Source organism: Nycticebus coucang, chromosome 12 (genome assembly GCF_027406575.1).
Source record: "Nycticebus coucang isolate mNycCou1 chromosome 12, mNycCou1.pri, whole genome shotgun sequence".
In the NCBI taxonomy this organism is placed as follows: Eukaryota; Metazoa; Chordata; class Mammalia; order Primates; family Lorisidae; genus Nycticebus; species Nycticebus coucang.
This window is the reverse complement of record NC_069791.1, coordinates 59,954,386-59,973,347: the sequence shown is the minus strand read 5'-3', so window position 1 is coordinate 59,973,347 and position 18,962 is coordinate 59,954,386. Positions and strand designations below refer to the sequence as shown.

General features: G+C 48.8%; 1 protein-coding gene across 7 annotated transcripts in view; it reads right to left on the bottom strand.

Annotated features, from left to right (window-relative positions):
- Positions 1-18,417, bottom strand: part of CACNA1C (calcium voltage-gated channel subunit alpha1 C) — a 650,685-nt gene extending 632,268 nt beyond the window's left edge. For 5 of the 7 annotated variants that reach the window (XM_053555462.1, XM_053555460.1, XM_053555464.1 and 2 more), the window contains exon 1: positions 17,784-18,416. In XM_053555462.1, the coding sequence (XP_053411437.1) occupies positions 17,784-17,832 (49 nt within the window). In that variant the 5' untranslated portion in view covers positions 17,833-18,416. Of the gene's footprint in view, positions 1-17,783 lie in introns of all 7 variants that reach the window. The other 2 variants (XM_053555459.1, XM_053555465.1) reach the window with 1 other exon arrangement.
- Between the last annotated feature and the right edge of the window lie 545 nt (positions 18,418-18,962).

Sequence of the window (18,962 nt, the reverse complement as noted above, 5' to 3'; positions counted from 1 at the left end):
GGTAAATTGGAAGATAAAGCAAAAGAAGTTACTCAGAATGTAACAAAGATAGACAATGAAATATAGAATATGAAAGAGCATTTAAAGGAAAGGGCAAAAATGAGAAAAAACAATATATGTTTTAATAATATAGTTCCAAAAGAATAAAATAGACTGGGAGAGAGGCATTATTTGGGAATATAGCGGCTAAGAAATAGGGAATGATACACATCTTCAAGTTGAAGTATCTTACCAAGTCCAAGCAAGATTTTTTTAAATCTATACATTAATTTTTTTTAAATCAGAATACTGATTATTCATTCAGATTGACAGCAGACTTCTCATCAGCAACAATAGAGTCCAGAAGATAATGGAATATCTTCAAGTTGCTAAAGGAAGATAACTGCTAACACAGAATTCTGTACCTGACTAAATCATCATTCTAGAATGAGAACAACAAGAATATCACAAAAGACAATTTCCAGGAAAGACTGAGGAAGTTTACTACTCATAGACCATTGCCAAAAGAAGTACGAAATTTATGCTTCACTACCAAGGAAAGAAACACAAAAGGAAGGGAAGGAATTAAAGCTTACTCCCAAAGATTTTCTTAGAAGGGGGCACGACTTCTTACTCTCATCTACTATGTGTAAGATAAAGCCAATTCAAGACCCCTCTCTCAACAGCTTCATAGACAAGGCCATAGAAACATGGGGTTAGCCCTATGCCTTTAAAACTAAAGCCCTTTTGCCTGGTACTATTTTTAAAGTCATGGAGTAAGATAGTTTCATACTCTTCCCGCTCCCCCGCCCCAAGACATTCTTTCTTAGTACAAACTTAGCTCAGAAGTGCTCTTTAAGCATTTGAGCCCAGACTACAATTTCCCAAAGCCACTTATAGTATATAAAGGCCTCCTGCTACATTCTGCATCAATCCCTTTGCAATACTCAAGGAATAGTCATTTATAAAGAGGGTTAAAAGAATAAGCAGATCCTTTATGGGAGGAAGAGGCAGAGACAGAACCCTAGACATGGGGAAGTTAAAGGATTCAACCAAAAATGCTAAAGTAAGAGTCAGAGGTACATCTCAGCACAGACACCCTGTGCCCGTTACGGATGCTGTCTTTCCCAGCATCAAGCCCAGTCACTCTGCTCTCTCCTCCTCTCTGCTGCTTCTCTTTACTCTCATGCATATACTCTGTTAAATTATCTCACACCTATAAATGCACACACACTCGCACACATACCCTACATACAAATCAAAGAACTTAAAATGGTTTGGCCCCCAAGTGTTAGAAGAGTCTTTGGTTTCAAATTTCTGTTCATTTACTTCAGGACCTGAAAGGCACAAGGTAGATGACCTTTTTTGGCCATTTTATCTTCTCCCTTTCAAGCTGACCATGACCTAAGAATGACCACAAGGAAGCACTGGCTGTGCCAGCCATAGCCAAACGCCAAACGTGCCTACACACCCTGCTATCCATCAACACGGGCCCATTCCACAGCTTTGCCCAACTCAAGAACATTTTTCTTTTGGTCACTTTCTTCTTCAGAATTTTCTTTTCTCTTTCATTTTATTAAAGCCAAGCCAAATTCCAAAGAAATGCTGAGGATCCGTTGTTTGGAGCGTGACAGCAGCTGGAATTGAAGATATCTGTCCTTTTGGACTCTGAGTTCATTCCACAACTGATACCCTCAGAGGAAAACATTTCATTCTGCCCAAGTTTCACCAGAATGGAAAAAAAGGAAAAATCCCAAAGCTTTCTGATGCCCAGACCCAGCAAGAGATGCAGCTAAGGTCAGCACTGCCCTTGAGGTTCATCAGAAGGCCAAACTCTGCCAGTGGGTTTTCCAGATGAGGCCAGACAGGATGAAATGGTTGCCACAGGGCCAGCCATGCCAACTCCCATGAGGGCTGTCACAACGCACTGTCCCTGGGCAAGGCAGGCAGATGACTGGTGCTACTTCCCTAGCCAAGAATGGCAGAAAAACGGCAAAGACTTGGGGCTACCAAATTGTCTGTGCATTTCACCACAATGGGCTAACACTTCACTCCAAAGAACATGCAAATTGGCATCTACAGTTGAGAAGTCAACTGTGCCTCTTTTTGGAACAGTGCCAACATATAAGAATGAAATTGATCTCCATTTGACCCAGAGTTTGCCCAGGGCAGAGAACTCAAGGGAAGTGCAGCAGCCCACTCTCTGCCAAACAGAGGCTGCAGGCATTTGCAGCCACCTTCCCTTCCTTTGTCTTGGGGATAGGCCTTCAGTCCACCACCACTGCCTCCCAGACCCAAGCACAACCAGAGTCCCTTACACATGTGACAAGGACTAAGGCAAAATCTGGAGGTACCTTCTGGTCATTAACTCCTTCCTGCACCAACAGTGAACTCAGGGCCACTCCAAGAGCATATTTTCATGGAACCCAAAGAGTGTTAACTGCCCTTGGCACCAAAACCCCATATTCTCTCATGAAACATTCAGAAGATTACAGAGAAATCCAGGCATTGCAAAGCTCAAATGGGATCCAACCTGAGATTTTTCCAGTAGTTTGTAACATTTTTGTTCTGAGATTATGACAGAGGAGAGGATAAAGATAAATACAATAAAATATTCTATTCTCAAGAATTTGATACTCTGATACAATTATAAGGATATAAAATCATAGGGCTTAAGCTTGGCATGGTGTGGATGTGGCAGGGAGAGACAGGGTCTCGGAACATCTTGGAGGGTAAGTATTCTCCAAGTGAGTGCTAGAATGTCGGCCCTCCCAGGCTGATTCCCCAGAACATTCCTCCTCGCTACTGCAGCACCACAGCTGAGGCCAGCACTGCAAGGACCTTGTCCAGGATGCCCAAGATGGTCTGCAGAAAGCCTCACATCTGACATGCACCTCTATACCAGATTCACATCGCCTGCTTCCTCCCACCCATTTCTTAAATATGACCTCAGTTCTCTGGGTCATAAGCTTTCTTCCTGCTTTGGTGCCAGAGTCTTCTCAGGAGGCCAAACTGCGAAGCCAGTAAAGTCTGTCTTCATGGGCCTACCCTTACACAGGCACGTGCACGTGCACGCAGGTAAACATGTATCCTCCTCCACAGTCCTTCCCCACCATCTTCTTCTTAGGCTGATTAGACTTACCATTAGACTTAGAAGACTTACCATCTTCTTCCTGTTCTTGTGCTTCCCAAAGAAAGTCCCTTTGTATATCCACCCAGAGCTTAAGAGGCCACCCGGTTATTCTGATGAACAATGCATGTAAATAGAGGCAGGCTGGAAGTTCAGACTCCCCGGCTCCCGCTGGGATTATTTATCCTGGGACTTGCATTCCCATCTGCCCCTCACAAGTCCCAGGCCACCACCCACACCAGCTCTAGCTTTGTGTGGTTCTTTACAGAGCTCGGGACCTCTATCCTGGACCTGGCCAGTGGCTATTTCACTTTGGGGAACCTCTCTCTAGGAATGCTTACCACTACTTCTGCTTCCCTTGGTGACTTCTTTCTTGTGTCCCACACTGTTTCCCACTGACTGCTCCCTCTTCCAGTCCCCCCAACTTCAGACTGCCCCTGACTCTCCCAAGTCCAGCACCCCCTCTGTAAGACCCCTAACATCCCCCAACCCCCTCCAAATACCACTCTACATTTCCTGGTCCTCTGCCTACTTCAAGTTTGCTTCTGAAGACAGAGCCCCACTTCCTTCACTGGGGTTAAACCTTCCACCTTATCCCTGCCCCCACCAGCCACCCACTGCCTTCTCCGAAATCTGCTTCATCCAAGAGCCCCCTCTCTCCCGTTTCCAACCTCTTCTGTGCCAAAAGATCCTTCCCTCCTTCTTTCATTCCCAGCCAAATTCTTGAAAGTGTGAACCCTGTGCACCACCCCTAGCTCATGTCCACCACCTCTCAGTACTGCACAGTTGGACTGGACGACAATCACTCTGGACCCACTCTCAAAGGCCACTGAAAACACCAGGTCATCCAATCCAGGGGGCTTCTTCCCAGTCCCACCTTCCCTTCCACTACTCCATTCAACACTGGCAGCCACCCCTTCTGGGAACCCTCAGGACTGAGACACTTCTCCTGTCTCCCCGGCCACTCTGCCTCTGGTGCCTCCATCTTCCTGCTGGTCTGTAGCCATCATCATTCCTTCTCTCTGTTCTCTCTCTATAATAATTCCATTCCCACAACTTCAAATAGCACCTTCTTGAAAAGAACTGTGAAAGCTGCACTGTGCTGGGTATCTTTCATTTGCCCTCCAAATACACCTGCTACCCTTCTCATCAAGATCACTGCAAAGAGCTCCCTCTCCCTCTGGCTTTCTGGAGGGAACTCACTCCTTCCCTCTCTTCCCCAGATAACTGACAACAGCTTCAGAACTGTCCCTCCACCTGCAGCCTTGGGTCCCTCTGCCCCACCTCCAGCTGGCTGCCTGACTACACACTTCTGAGCAACCCTGGTTGTACCCTTCCCTCAAACACTTCAAACAGCCCTCCACTTCCTGCCAAATGGATGCAAATCCTTTGGGCCAACAGGAGGACACTCCATGTGCTATCCCTTTCCCCCAAGCATGACCTGTGCTCCAGACTCAAGTCACCACTCCCCTGATGTCCAATATACATTACTGACCCTCCCATTCTTTCTGTTGGTTACCTCCACCCTTCAAGGTTCACCTATGTCTTCACCCTTCCTCTATTCACCAACCTGTATCACCCTCTTTCCTTGAGTCGGTAAACCTTTTTATCCTTATCTCTTTGTAACATCAAATATTTTCTGCCTTTTGTTATACTTGTGGGTGTCTGTGTGCGTGGGTATGTAATTGTACCTTACTCCTTAAAGGAAAGGATGATTGCGGGCTATAACCTTGAAGCTCCCCTTGAATCGGGAGATCCTCTGAGCAAACTGCCTTACAGGTAGCAGATGCTCAGTAACGTTCTCTTAATGATGAACCATTCCAATTCTGGAGGAAAAGACTATTTAGAATTGTTTTTGTCACAACTGGCATGAGATAGTCCATTTTCAGAAATATTTCACAGTCGATTTATCCTGGAAAAGGCTTCTTATCTCCTGGTCTTTCAGACAGCTGGGCATAGGTCAAAATTTTTGCCTTTTAAATAATTGAAAAACAGAGGCATAAGATCCTATCCACTGCAGACCAAACATGAGCTCTGAGTCACTGCAGTCCACTCGGATGTGGAACTTCGATCCCCAGGCTGTCTCGGGCAGCCAGATGTGGCAACAGAAGCTTCCACCTTGGAGAAACACTGTTTCAGCTCTGGACAACAGGCAGGACATACCTGTAAGCAGGCCCAGGGAGGGGAGAGGCCTGCAGAGCCCAGGTGAGAAGAATAGCTGTATTAAGCCAAGCACACTGGCCTTCAAAGTGTGACGTCTTCTGAGTTTCACACACCTGCGTGAGTCTGTGCGTTTCTTGCCCCATCCATGTCTCTGGTTGGCGGATCCAGCCCAGGCATCAATGTGAGTGCCTACTTCTTCCTCAGACCAGCAGAGTTCACCATGCTAAGACAGAAGTGCAACCGGTGATATTGCTCTTTTAAGTAAAATGACTACCAAAACATAGCCATCCCAAGATTGGAAATAGGCTTGCAGAGTCATTTAACTGGGTCATGTCCACGTGGCTATCTCCCCTGGCTTGCTCCCTCCCTGCTTGCTTCTTTCTCTGCTTCCTCTTTTCCTGATCCTCTCCCCCCACTGTTTACTTTTCTTCTCAAGATTTTGTCTCCCTTGCCTAGACTTCAGATGTGTGAAAAGCAGGTGAAAGTGCCTGGATGCTGCTTTCCCCCTGCCCCAAAGAAAGTTTTCAGGTTGCAGAGACCCCTCATCATTTGGCCATGCCTGGGACAGGGCAGGCTGATCCTTGGCCAGCTGGGATGAGCACACAGCAGCCTGTCCCCCACGGTCCCCTGAGGATGCGACTCTACCACACCTCAGAGAGCAGTCCTCTCCCACCGTCCTGAGGGTGCGACTCTACCACACGTCGGGAGAGCAGTCCCCTCCCACAGTCCTGAGGGTGCGACTCTACCACACGTCGGGAGAGCAGTCCCCTCCCACCGTCCTGAGGGTGCGACTCTACCACACGTCGGGAGAGCAGTCCCCTCCCACAGTCCTGAGGGTGCGACTCTACCACACGTCGGGAGAGCAGTCCCCTCCCACCGTCCTGAGGGTGCGACTCTACCACACGTCGGGAGAGCAGTCCCCTCCCACAGTCCTGAGGGTGCGACTCTACCACACGTCGGGAGAGCAGTCCCCTCCCACCGTCCTGAGGGTGCGACTCTACCACACGTCGGGAGAGCAGTCCCCTCCCACCGTCCTGAGGGTGCGACTCTACCACACGTCGGGAGAGCAGTCCCCTCCCACCGTCCTGAGGGTGCGACTCTACCACACGTCGGGAGAGCAGTCCCCTCCCACAGTCCTGAGGGTGCGACTCTACCACACGTCGGGAGAGCAGTCCCCTCCCACAGTCCTGAGGATGCGACTCTACCACACGTCGGGAGAGCAGTCCCCTCCCACCGTCCTGAGGGTGCGACTCTACCACACGTCGGGAGAGCAGTCCCCTCCCACAGTCCTGAGGGTGCGACTCTACCACACGTCGGGAGAGCAGTCCCCTCCCACAGTCCTGAGGGTGCGACTCTACCACACGTCGGGAGAGCAGTCCCCTCCCACAGTCCTGAGGGTGCGACTCTACCACACGTCGGGAGAGCAGTCCCCTCCCACAGTCCTGAGGGTGCGACTCTACCACACGTCGGGAGAGCAGTCCTCTCCCACAGTGCTGAGGAGTATGAGACTGAACATCCCTTCCACAGGCATGTGCTCCTGGACTAGACAGACAGGCAGAGGGAGAGACAGAGACAGACTAAATAGCTTTGTCTTGCCAAACACTAATTTCCTGTCCAGTTACAAAGCCAGGTCGGCAAAGAGGTGAAAGCTGAACTGGATACTCTCTTTCTTTCTTTCTTTTTTTTTTTTTTTTTTTGGTACAGAGGCAGCTTCAGTCACTCCTCATCAAAAGGCAGCTGCTAGATTGTTAAACACCCAATTAAAGTCATATTTCTGATTTAGGCACTGGGAGCCCAGACCCTCACTACTGACACAACACAATTTCCCAATGCTACATTGTCGTCCACATGGGGTTCAAACTTGAGAAATCATACAAGGAAGTAAGTGACGCTGATAACTAAAAAGGTAATTCAGCCGTAGCAGCAATTCCACTCCTAGGTACATACCAGGAAGAACTGAAAACAGACTCACACAGATACTGAGATGCTAATATTCACTGCAGCATTATTCACAACAGTCAAAAGATGGAAACAACTACGAGTCCCTCAACAGAAGAACAGATAAATAAAATGTACTACATACTTACAATGGAACATTACTCGGCCTTAAAAAGGAATGAAATTCTGACACAGGCTGTAACATGGATGAACCTTGAAAACATTACAGTAAGAGAAGTGAGCCAGACATAAAGGGACACTCATAAGAAGTATCTAGAACACACACATTCAAAGATGGAAAGCAGAGGAGGTGCTACCAGGGGCTGGGGCAAACAAGAGTAGGCTGTTATTGTTTAATAGTTACAAAGTTTCTATTTAGGGTGATGAAAAAATTTTGGAAATAGTAGCAGCTGCACATTTTTGAATGTATTCAAGGCACTAAATTGTATACTTAAAAATGGCATATTTTGTTATACGTATTTTACAATTAAAAAATTTAAACATGATTCAAATCATCAGTAGGTCTAACTTGTCTGACTTACAGAACTAGCTTTGCTGAGATACTTTTTGGGGCTTTGTTGTTTGTTTTTATTTTGAGACAGAGTCCTTACTATGTCGCCCTCAGTAAAGTGCATCACTGCTCATAGCAACCCCAAATTCTTGGGCTCAAGCAATTCTCTTGCCTCAGCCTCCCAAGTGGTTGGGACTACAAGTGTCCGCCACAACGTCAGCTATATTTTTTTGTTGTTGCAGTTGTCATTGTTGTTTTAGCTGGCCCAGGCCGGGTTCAAACCCACCACCCTCAGTGTATGTGGCTGGTGCCTTAACCACTGAACTACAGGTGCCTCGCCTGCTGAGAAACATTTTTAAAAAATCTTAAAACTACATTTGTTTGTAAATGAAATTGCTTAATCCTACCTTCAAATGACACCCAATCCCTAACTAATTTCATATGCTTCCTTTAACTCTGTCATTTATCATATAGATTGTCACGACATACCTAGGTCTGAAATTCGTGAGAAGTGTAGCCAAAAATTATATCACACTGCAAAGTCCAACTGTAGAATTATTATTGCTGTCAACGATGCAGGAACATCCAGAGAGAAAAAAGTAAATTCATAGTTGCCAAGGGCTGTGGGGAGGTGGGAATAAAAAATGACTGCCAGTGGGTAAAGGGCTTTGGGGGGGGAATGAAAATATTTGGGAACTAAATAGTAGTGACAGTTACACACAACTCTTAAAATCCGATAGCTCTCTGAATTATATAGGTTAAAGGGATGGATTTTATGGCATATGAATTATATCTCAACAAAGCTGTTATTTAAAAATAAATAACTAAACAATGGATAAAGTCCAGGGAGCTCAGTTCACAGGGACAGTCCTCTAGACTCATCAGAATTTTGGTTAGAATGGAGAGTGTCAGGAAGGAGTTACAAAAAAGACATTCCAAGAATGAGTTGTAAAGCAAGGCCACACGGTCCCCTTAGTGACAAGGCTTGCTGATCTAGTGTCATGAAAGTCTAGAGAGAGATCTGAAAAACTTAAGAGGCCCTGGCAGAAACTATGGGAATAAGGGGACAGCCAGAGGGCGGGACTGGGGGAGAGGCTGGATAGAGTGACCATATATCAGCCATCAAGTAAAAACAAATACTCACCTCCTTACCCACTATACTGACCATCAGAAGCAGGTGTTTCCACAAAGCAATCTAAACAAGGTTGCACAAGGCTGAGGCAAGATAGTTTTTCTAAGATACTTATAGATGGGTAGTAGATTCCTCTGCCAGCTGTTCCCTATATGGAGAAATGACAAATGTTCCCAAAGTCCCATAGATTTGAATTTAATTCCAAGCCTCAAAACTGTCTGCGTGACCCTGCCCATATTACTTCAGTTCACTGGTCCTCAGTGTTCTCACATAAAAAATATCAACACCCACTTTGTACAGTTGCTATATGGATGAAATTAAATTATATACATGAAGCACTGAAACATTGCCTGGGACATGCCAGACATTCAATAAATGGTAGAAATGACTTCTGCCCCTATTCTAAAAATGTTATAAGAAAGGTAGATGTGGTCCTTCAATATGGCTTTTTTCTTTAGATAAAAATTAAAACATGTATGGCTCCATAGAGCACCAGCTCAGAGGCTGGGAGAACAGCAAGGGGCAAGCAAATGCAAAAGTGTCCCAGCACAGTTTCTGATGATGGGATTATTTTTGCTTTGGGAAACTAAAGGCTAATCCTGTCACTTAAAATGTGATGCTACAACCCTTTCCTATTTTGGTAAATGTCTTAAGGAGCTGTATGGAACTGTTCCCTCTCTTTTTCTACAAACCTCCAGCACTTTCACTATGAAAAAAAAATCAGTTTATTTCCTAAAGCCAAGGTTTAATTTTGAAGCCCAATTTTATTTTCCAGTCAGTCCTCATGTGCTGGGAAGTTGTACTTGAGTTTGGGGAATTCATGTTGGAGAGTGAGGCAATGTCTGTTTGCCCAGGTGTTGTCCTTCCTGCCCTCAATGGCCCTGTTTTCAGATATTCAGCCCATCCCAGAACTTCTAGCCAGTTTGGCTTTGGACTTAGGGCTGAAGGCAGGGAGCCATGTGCCTGCCATGGCTATGAGGTACAAAAGAGTGGCAGGTGGACAGCTGCTGGACACCAGAGAACCCTGTATCCCCAGGTTCTTACCCTCAGAAAGGAAGCAGCAGTCCAGATGTCTCCCTGTCCTGGGGTCTTACTGGCCACAGGCTGGGAGCCCCTCTGTACGTCAGTCAAAACACCAGGCTCATCTTGACTGATGTTTCACTTCCTCCTTGATTATTCTGGGATCAGCCAGAGCGCCTCAAACCCTGTTTCTCTTTGTTTTAACATTTTCATCCTTAAAATTTTGAATAATGTCAGCTCTCTAATAACACCTCCAGCGTTGTTTGAAATGCTGTGAAAGTTGTTTCCTAGTGTTACTTTTTCAGACTCCGGTGCTCTGCTCTTCGATGAGGTGAATAAGAATAACTGATACATGTATTTGCACAGCCATTCAAACTAATTTTCCCACGTGGAGCCCCACAGCTACCCTGAGAAGTTGACTAGCTAAAAATTGTCATCCCCATTTCACAGATGGAAAAAATGAGACTTGATTCCTTCAGAAGTCTCAAAGAGATCAAGTCAAAGAATGTGATTTAGGATGGCGCCTGTGGCTCAGTGAGTAGGGCGCCGGCCCCATATACCGAGGGTGGTGGGTTCAAACCCGGCCCCGGCCGAACTGCAACAACAACAAAAAAAAATAGCCAGGCGTTGTGGAGGGCGCCTGTAGTCCCAGCCACTCAGAAGGCTGAGACAAGAGAATCTCCTAAGCCCAGGAACTGAAGGTTGCTGTGAGCTGTGTGACACCACAGCACTCTACCGAGGGCGATAAAGTAAAACTCTGTCTCTACCAAAAAAAAAAAAAAAGAATGTGATTTAAGTCACTTTTCTCTAGCTACATCCTTATTTTTCCTTAGTTATTTATTTGGTTACTTTTGCTAACTAACATCTTTGAAAGGTTTTAGCCCAACGTAGATTAGTTTGGAAGAAAAAAAACAATATAAATGGCTGAACATGACACAATGGTTATGAAGTAAATAGGGCTTAATTGAGTAATCAAGTCAACATTTCTGCCCACAGGCAATACAGAGAACATTCATTTATTGTCTGGATGTTGGCTTGATCCTCTAAAGGATGGGAGACAAGATTATTTTATTTTCCTTTTTAGCTAGGTTCAAGCAGGCCAACACCAAGTATAGCCAAGTGTATTAAAAGAAACCCCTGTTGGCAAATTGGCAGCTTGAATATTTCATGAAATTATCTCAACACTATGTTCTGATATGGTGGCTTCCTCCAGGGAGTTCAAAGGCCACATCTCTAAGCATGAGCCTCTGTCTTCAAGCTAGACCAAGTCAGCCTCAAGGGTTTCTACTTTCTCAGAGAAAGAATCAAACAAGTCAGCCAATGAATGCTTCAAGGATGATGGGAAAGTCAGAGGCAGATCCTAGGTGAATTCTCTTGTGTGTGTTGAATCTAAACCACCACTGCTGGGAATGTCTCCTGGGAAGAGGCAGGGGGTCCTAGGAGACCAAGCCAAGGGAACAGGAAGAAGCCTTTGCTCACCCAACTCAGATAAAGTCCCAGCCAGCCTGTCCCCATGGTTCCTCCCTGGAATAATATGCATCTCTGTGCCCTCACTACTGGCAAAGCTGGCCAGTCCACCAAGAACTCCCAGCAGGGCAAGTCCCTACAGCACAGCCCGGCTTCCCACCCCCACCCCCACACATACACACACTCTCCCAAAGGGGGCTGAAACAAGCCCAGATTGGGGCAGAAGGAAAGTGAGCAAACAAAAAAGGCTTACAGGCAGATCTGTTTGCAGACAAAATCGTGATCTGAATTTTGTAGGAGTCTCTTGTGGACATGTATGAACTTCTACTCTGTAGTCTAAGAAATTATTTTTAAATCTTTCCAATGATAGATTCCCCACCACCACCCTCCCAACTCTGTTCCTAAATCTAACACCTCAGAAATTATTTTAAGACAGTACAAAGGTGGAGGCAGGGAAAGGAAGAATAGAGAAAGGTTGAGAGATTTACTAAGCAAAATTTAACCAGAGGCTCTAAGTGATGCTCTCCTGGGGGGAGTGGGGGTAGCAAATGCCAAGTGCGGTCAAGAGAAGGCAGGAGGATAAAGGCACGGAAAAGCTTGTATTTAGTCAGCTCTCTGCTGCGGTGACTGTGGAGAAGCCTCTGTTTGCTCAAGTGAAAGTGGGGTCTGTCCCTAAGATACCTTTACCTATAAAATGTTCAATCCTAGAAAGTAAATTCCCAAAGAGACATGACATTGATTCTATATTCTGACAAACCCTTCAAAGAATATGAACCTAGAACCCTCCCCTCACACACACACACACACACACACACACACACACACACGCACACCACATAGCAAAGGGAAAGTATTATGGAGAGTACTGTTTGGGGGGGTTTGGGGAAGGAGAGGGACAGAGGAGTGTTAGCTTCTTTCGGGGTAACGCTCCTTCCCTCATCCTCTGTTGAAAACCATCTCTTCCTTTCATGTCCTCTGGCTCTGGGGAATTGAGGGCCTATTTTCAACCCTGGTTTGACTCCTAAGCTCCAGGCCCAAACTTCTCTCCTTATTGTCCCTAAAGTCTCTACTTACACATTTAAATGTTCAGTCCCACAGCCACGGCTGAATACCCCCTATGACCTGTAACCTTGCTCCCCAGCCCCACCCCAGCCACCCACACAGACCTTTGCCTGTTTTCCTCATCTTCTGCTCCCCCAGCTCTGGGAAGCTCCAGCCATTTCGCAGCCCTGCTTCTCTGTGAGGTCATCCTGGGCCCTGTCTCTCACCCACACAGCAGAACTGAAGCAAGACTCTTCAGGGTTCCCAAGGATCCCACTTGAATTTGGCAAGGAAAGGGGACAACAGAGATGAACTCTATTTCCCTTCTTGCCACAAGAATCAGATGCCTCCAAGTGTCTTAAGCTACAGAAGCAGCTAGGGTCTCTGAATATGCTAGGCACGAGTCTACATAGGGCTGGTCAATGGTCTTGAGCAAATAAGCACCTCATCTTGGAATTAAACTACACAGAAGACCCCACCCTGAACACCCAGGCTTTAAGTTCAAATGATGGCATGGATTGTTTCAGCCCCCTCATTTTGCTTTTTCTGCAGTGGGTTCTGTTGAAATCTATGCGCCTGGCTTTGAAACAGCACTGAAAACATTCCATTTTCCCAGAGGGATGCTGTCACTTTTACTTGTTTTATGCCGTATCTAACCTTGAGGTACATGTAAACAGGTGTTTACTAAATTATTTTAATAAGGACAGCCATGGCTCAGAGTGTTGTTTCATTATCAGAATGTTTAGCACTTATGTCGCTAAATATTTAGCACCTGATATTTTGCAAAGCGATTCTCCATGCCTTTTTTTTCAATCAATCTTCTGTTCTCCATAGTGCCCAACTTAAGGCAACCATGAGGAATCTAAAAATAGACTAAATCGGGGTGATTATTTTGCTAATTAGGCTCACTATTAAGTCTCCAGGTGTTTCCCAAATAGTCTGTCTGCTTTAGTCCATATTGGGACATAAAATTGTCTCCAGAATCTGAAGGCTGAGCACTTGATTTCAGAGTCCTGGCCAGGAAGAGCTGGGATGACGCGGGCTGACCTGTGCCTCCTGCAGAACAAACAGCTGCTGTATCAGGCAGGAAGAATTACTGTAAAAGGAAGAAAGTGCTGCCAGCCACTCACCCCTGCTCAAGACCATGCCAAGAGTTCCTCAGACCTCACAGAACATGCCACCCAACTGAGACAACCAAGTGAAAAAAGGGACCAGAAAGAAAACGCCAGGAGATGGGAAACATCACTGGAAATGAGAACAAATCTCAGTTACTTCCTAAGCCATGTCTCTGGAGCTTTGCTGCCATTCCCCAGCAGGAGACCTAGGCAGACTCATAAACAGAAATCCACTATGAAGTGCACCCAGTTGTTTTGTGATTTTCACCCATTAAAGTTACCAAAACGTCTTCTTGCCTTTGAGCCAACAAGCTTTGTAACCTCGCAGGTTAGAGCTTCCAGAGCCAAGCTCCAGAAGCCAAGCTCCAGCTTACCTCATGCTCCACTGGGCTTGGTAACCACTGGGCCCTCTGGTTACAAAACCATCCATGGCAAATCAGGGAGAAAATTAATATACAGCCATAACAAGTTCAGTTAATCACCCAAAGGGCTCCCCTAAGGATGCTACCTGTGCCAGAGGGAAACAAGAGTATGAGGTAAGAGTGTGCGGTGGAGCAGGAGAACCACAATACGGGTTTTTGTGACTAGAGGGTGGAAAGGTCACAGAGGGGCTGCAAGAGACTGGGGGCTGTGTAGCAGCATGCAGACACACACCAGTCTTTCAAGTTATCTGCATCGGGGCAGGTAAGAGCTCAATGCTGTCGGGAAGTTGTCTCCAAATGCCAACACCAGTTCTCACCGACAGACCCTGGCGCCCCTTTTCTGACTCCTAAGCCCTATGGCGCCACCTACTGGAAGAGGCAGAAGCCACAGTCACTGTAGGTCTTGCCTGGTACATTCATTCATTCATGCAGGCATTCATTCGTTCCTCCAGGCATTCATTTAGCGTTGTATGGAATGAGCAGGGATCTGTTGTAGCAAGTGGAAATCCAAAGATCAGTCTATTTAATCTGCTCCCTGGACCCCCTCAGTAGGTCTTATTCACAGAATAACCCCAACTCCAGGAGTAAGAAGGTGCGAGCGGGCTAATGGTTCACCATTTCATTTGCAAAGTACTATATCTGTAACATCTACCTGTATAAAACAGGTCTCTTAATATGAGGAAGAGTGTCCAAACAGTCTTAGGAGACAACATTATCAATATTCTCCTCTGCAACACCCAAGGTCCCTAAAGTGCATTAAGCTCTTGTGCGATCTATCACACATTTCAATACTGTTAGCATGTATTTCATGGAAATAATGAATAATTGATTCTTTTTAATATGCTCTACTACACCATATTCTGATACTTTGAAAAGTACCTGGGCAATACTAGGAACAATATTCTGAACTCCAATTGCCAACTTTTCCTCCAGGTTCCTCCGTGCAATATCAAGAGAAAGAGATGCTAATGTCACACTTTCTTTAACCTGCCCAAGCTAATGTGCAAGCAACATTGTCCCTTGACCATTTGTAAAGAGAATTAACTGTGATCATTACTATTACTTTATTATGACGATTATTATTCTGCCTGGATTATTAAGTAGTTGAAAGAAAAGCACAATGTGTCTTCCGCTCCCAGAACACGTTTCTCCCCTTTGCCTTGTCTCCAGCAGATAAGGGACATTCTGATGTTTTATTTGTTCAATGGTTGACTATTAAGACACTCATTTGCTAGCTGGAGCCTGCAATGGAAAATCAGCCCAGAAAAGTGGGAAGCTGGCACGGGACCAGCGCAGATAGAGCACCAGAGGCAAGGTGAGGCTGGTGTGTGACACCACAGCCTGAATCGCAGGCTCAGAAGCCAGTCCTTCCGTGAACTTCCAAACTGTTCCCATGTGCTACCCACCTGTCTTCATAGCCTGAATACACATACACACACGCACACACACACAACCCACTGAAAAGGTGGCAGAGCAAGGGCTGATGGCTTCAGAGCCTTCAAGCATGTCGGAAAGAGAAGAATGCACAGCCTGGCCACTGGCAACTTTTCTGGTTCTGCACTCTTTCGTTCATCACCATTACTGACCTGAAGTAATCATTTGTCCTCACTCTGTCTCCTAAAACTCTAACCCCCAATTATATTTCATGGCCCCTTCAGTGATTACCCACAGCCACCTCTTCCTTGCCAACATTCCTGCTCTCCCATGCCTGCTATCCCCACTTCCATGGACCTCCTTCCCTCCCCCCACAATCTGAGTAATGCCAACCAACCAAGGAAGAGGGGATGGAAAGTGAAGGGGCACAAGGTTCCCGGTGCTCTTTCACCTGAGAACAGCATCTAGGAAAGGAGGCAAAATTGTTCCTGTGAATTATATAACCACTGCAGCTTCAAGGGAGAGAACTGGAATTCAGGTTGCCATAGTGTTTGTTGGCATGTTGCTGGGAAGGTAGAGTTCCCGGCCACTGGCTCCCTTGCTGCCTTCCCCTCTTATCTTTCTCAAGAACCTCTCTGGGGTTGGCACTCCAACTTTTAATGTCTGCTCCCTGTGGGGAAGGGAGGGTGTTAAGGAGCAAAGGGCAAAAGAAAAGAATCAGAGTACGGAAATGGGCTCAGAAGGGGTTTATCCTACACTAAGAGAAAATCTTGTAAACTCCTTAAGATTATCATTGTGTGAATCATTATTATTATCACAGTATATTGTCATTGGCAGCTCTCTTCAAGGCTGCTTAGATTGAGGCGGTGGGTAAAGCTGGCAGTCTCTGAGAGCCTGGAGGGGAGTGATCCATCCCGGCGCCCCTTTTATTTGTATCTCCTTGCCTCCCTCCTAATCCACCCAGTACTCCATCAGGTAGGACAGGGGAGATGAGGGATAGGAACATCAGTAGAGAAATCCAGGGATTAAAAGCTCTCATGACCCCAGCGCCCTGGCTCATCCCAGAACTTATGACCCCGGACATGATTCTTTCTCCCAAAGAAGGCCATGATCCCCACTCTGTTACCCATTCTGGAAAGCTGAGAAAATTGGCCCTGAAATCAATTCATGGATGGACAGAGACCAGGCAGGCGGCTGGCTGGCAGCTCTGGCTCTAAAGGGTAGAGGCCCTGTCCCAAAAGGTGGAGATGAGGGCTAATGGAGGCAGGAAGATGGACAGAGAGACCAGGAGACTACTTCCACCAGGCAGGTCTTCAGAGTACCCAGAGAAGGAACAGACACCAATACCGACAGGCGTTCAGGGCAGGAGATGAAGAGGAGTGTAAACAGGGAGGCCTGGAGAACTGGGAGAGAAGACTACATCCAGAGAGAGAGAGAGAGAGATCCTCAGCCAGAAGACGGAGGTGCAGCTGGACCCTGGCAGGACCGCCCTGTCTACACCCATCAAAACCTTAAATGCTGAGCAATCTCAAAAAATTAACTTGCTAATACGAGGGGCGGTGGTGAGGAGAAAGTTTCCGGGAAGTAGGGAGTTACCTGAATGCCTTTCACCATCACAGGAGGAGCGGATGACACTTGATGCCAAGGATGGAAACGCTCGGAAACACTGGGCAATAGTATGGAGCCGTGTGAGCTAGTCACACCCTTTCATTATTTCCTTAAAACATGAAAAAGCAAAGCCCACACACCGCCCGAATTCTAACCGCTCACATCCTCAGGTGCTAGCCCACATGTGGGCGTGAAGCAGAACACACGGGGCGTCGGCGCGCTCGGGGTCAATGGCAGTAGAGAGGTGGGTGGGCGTCGGTGAACCGAGGAGGAGGGAGCGAGAGAGACCGAGGACGGGAAGGAGAGCAGCGAGGGGCGCGCGAAGACTCGCATCGCCATCCCTCGCCCCACTGGCCGCCCGGAGCGTGCTGCCTGGGGAAGGGGCGCGGGGAAGAGCGTGGACGCCGGGAGCCCGAGGGCGCCCGGGGGCGGCGGGACGCGGGGCCCTCCCGGCGCAAGGTGCGCGCGCGCGCGCTCCCCTCAGGGCCCCGAGCCGGGAGAGAGACCCTCTGCCCCCGGCGCGGCCGGACGGGCAGTTGGGCTCTCAAGACCAACCGAGAAAGCGAGGCGGCGGCAGACACATGGGGAACTTTTCCCCCCTCGCCTGGAATTTCATAGGAAACACATGCTCTGAAGGAGCCGGGGCCGGGAGGGGGAGGGGCGGGAATTTTCCGCTCCGTCTCGCACGGCAGACCGGGCCCGGGTCCCGCCGACTCCTGGGCGAGGCGCCGCCCGGTGCCCCTCGTCCCTCCCGGACGGAGCCCCAGGCCACTCCGCAGGGACCGACCCGGGGCCGCAGGGAGCGCGCGGGCAGCGCAGGAACCGGGTGGAGAAGGCGGGGAGCCCGGCGGGAGCCCGGCGAGGCGGCGCGGTCCAGCCTTACCTTGGTGATTTTCCTCTGGAATGTACATCCTCGTATTTTCATTGACCATTGACCAACAATTGCTTTAAAAGGAGAAGCCACGAAGAGGCAGAAATGTAAAAACACCCCCAAGCGGGTCTGGATTAATCCCTCCTCCGAGGTCGGTGGCTCTTGTGCAAAATTCAAGGAAGCCGTGGGTCTGCAGTATTTCTTCTTCCCTCAGACGATTACCTGATTCCCATTATTGCATCAAATACCCAAAACTGCTCCTTTCCACTACTGCCTCCCTTAGCGAGGTTGTAATGCATCCTCAGTACATCCGGGCCCCTTCCAAGAATTTAGCTCCGCACCTCTGGCGGCCACACCGTTTGAAAAAATAAATCGAGAGAGGCAGAGCGAAGAGAGGCGGAAAGGAGGGGCGCAGGGTAGTGATGGACCCGAGGCGGGGGACACGCGGGGCCGCCCGGCCGGCAGGGGGCTGGGACGTCTCGGCCCGCTCTCGGCGAGTCCTCCCGGAGGCCCCTTCTCGGCTTTTTTCTGTCAAAAAGCGCCGCCAACTCCCGGGCGAGGAGTCAGGAAGAGCCGCCGCCGCCGCCGCCGCCGCTCCGGGCCGTGCCGCGCCACGCCAAGCGCCGTTCTGGCAGGAGCAGTTTCTGCAGAGGCAGGGAGAGGGAGACACCGGGCGCGCGAGAGCGCCGCGCTCACTCCTCCCGGCCCAGCCCCGCCGCGCCCGCGCCCGCCCCTGCCCGCGCCCGCCCGCCCGGCGCGCTGGAGGCAGACGCGCTGAACGCTTCCAGATGTGGCGGCGGCGGCGCGCGGGGAGCCCGGCGCGGGGCGCACGGCGGGCCGCTTGAGCCCCAAGTGAGCCCCCGCCCGGCGCCTGCGACCGCGCCGCCGGAGCGAGCCCTCTACCCACATGACGTCAAGGGGCACGAGCCCGGGCCCCAGCGGGCGAGGGGCGGCGGGAGGCGCCGCCAGGGGAGCCCCGGGGAGGCCGCGGCGCGTGGGCCCCGGCGCCGACACACCCCCTCGCGCCCCGCGCCCGCGTCACCCGCCCCGGGTCCTCCGGCCGGCCGGCAGCCCCCCGGCCTCGTCCTCCTCGGCGGCGGCGGCGTGTCCCTGCGGGGCCGGCCACGCCGGGAAGGCCTCTGTGAGCGGAATTCCAAGGAAGGGGAATACAATTTGCCCAACTACCAGAGT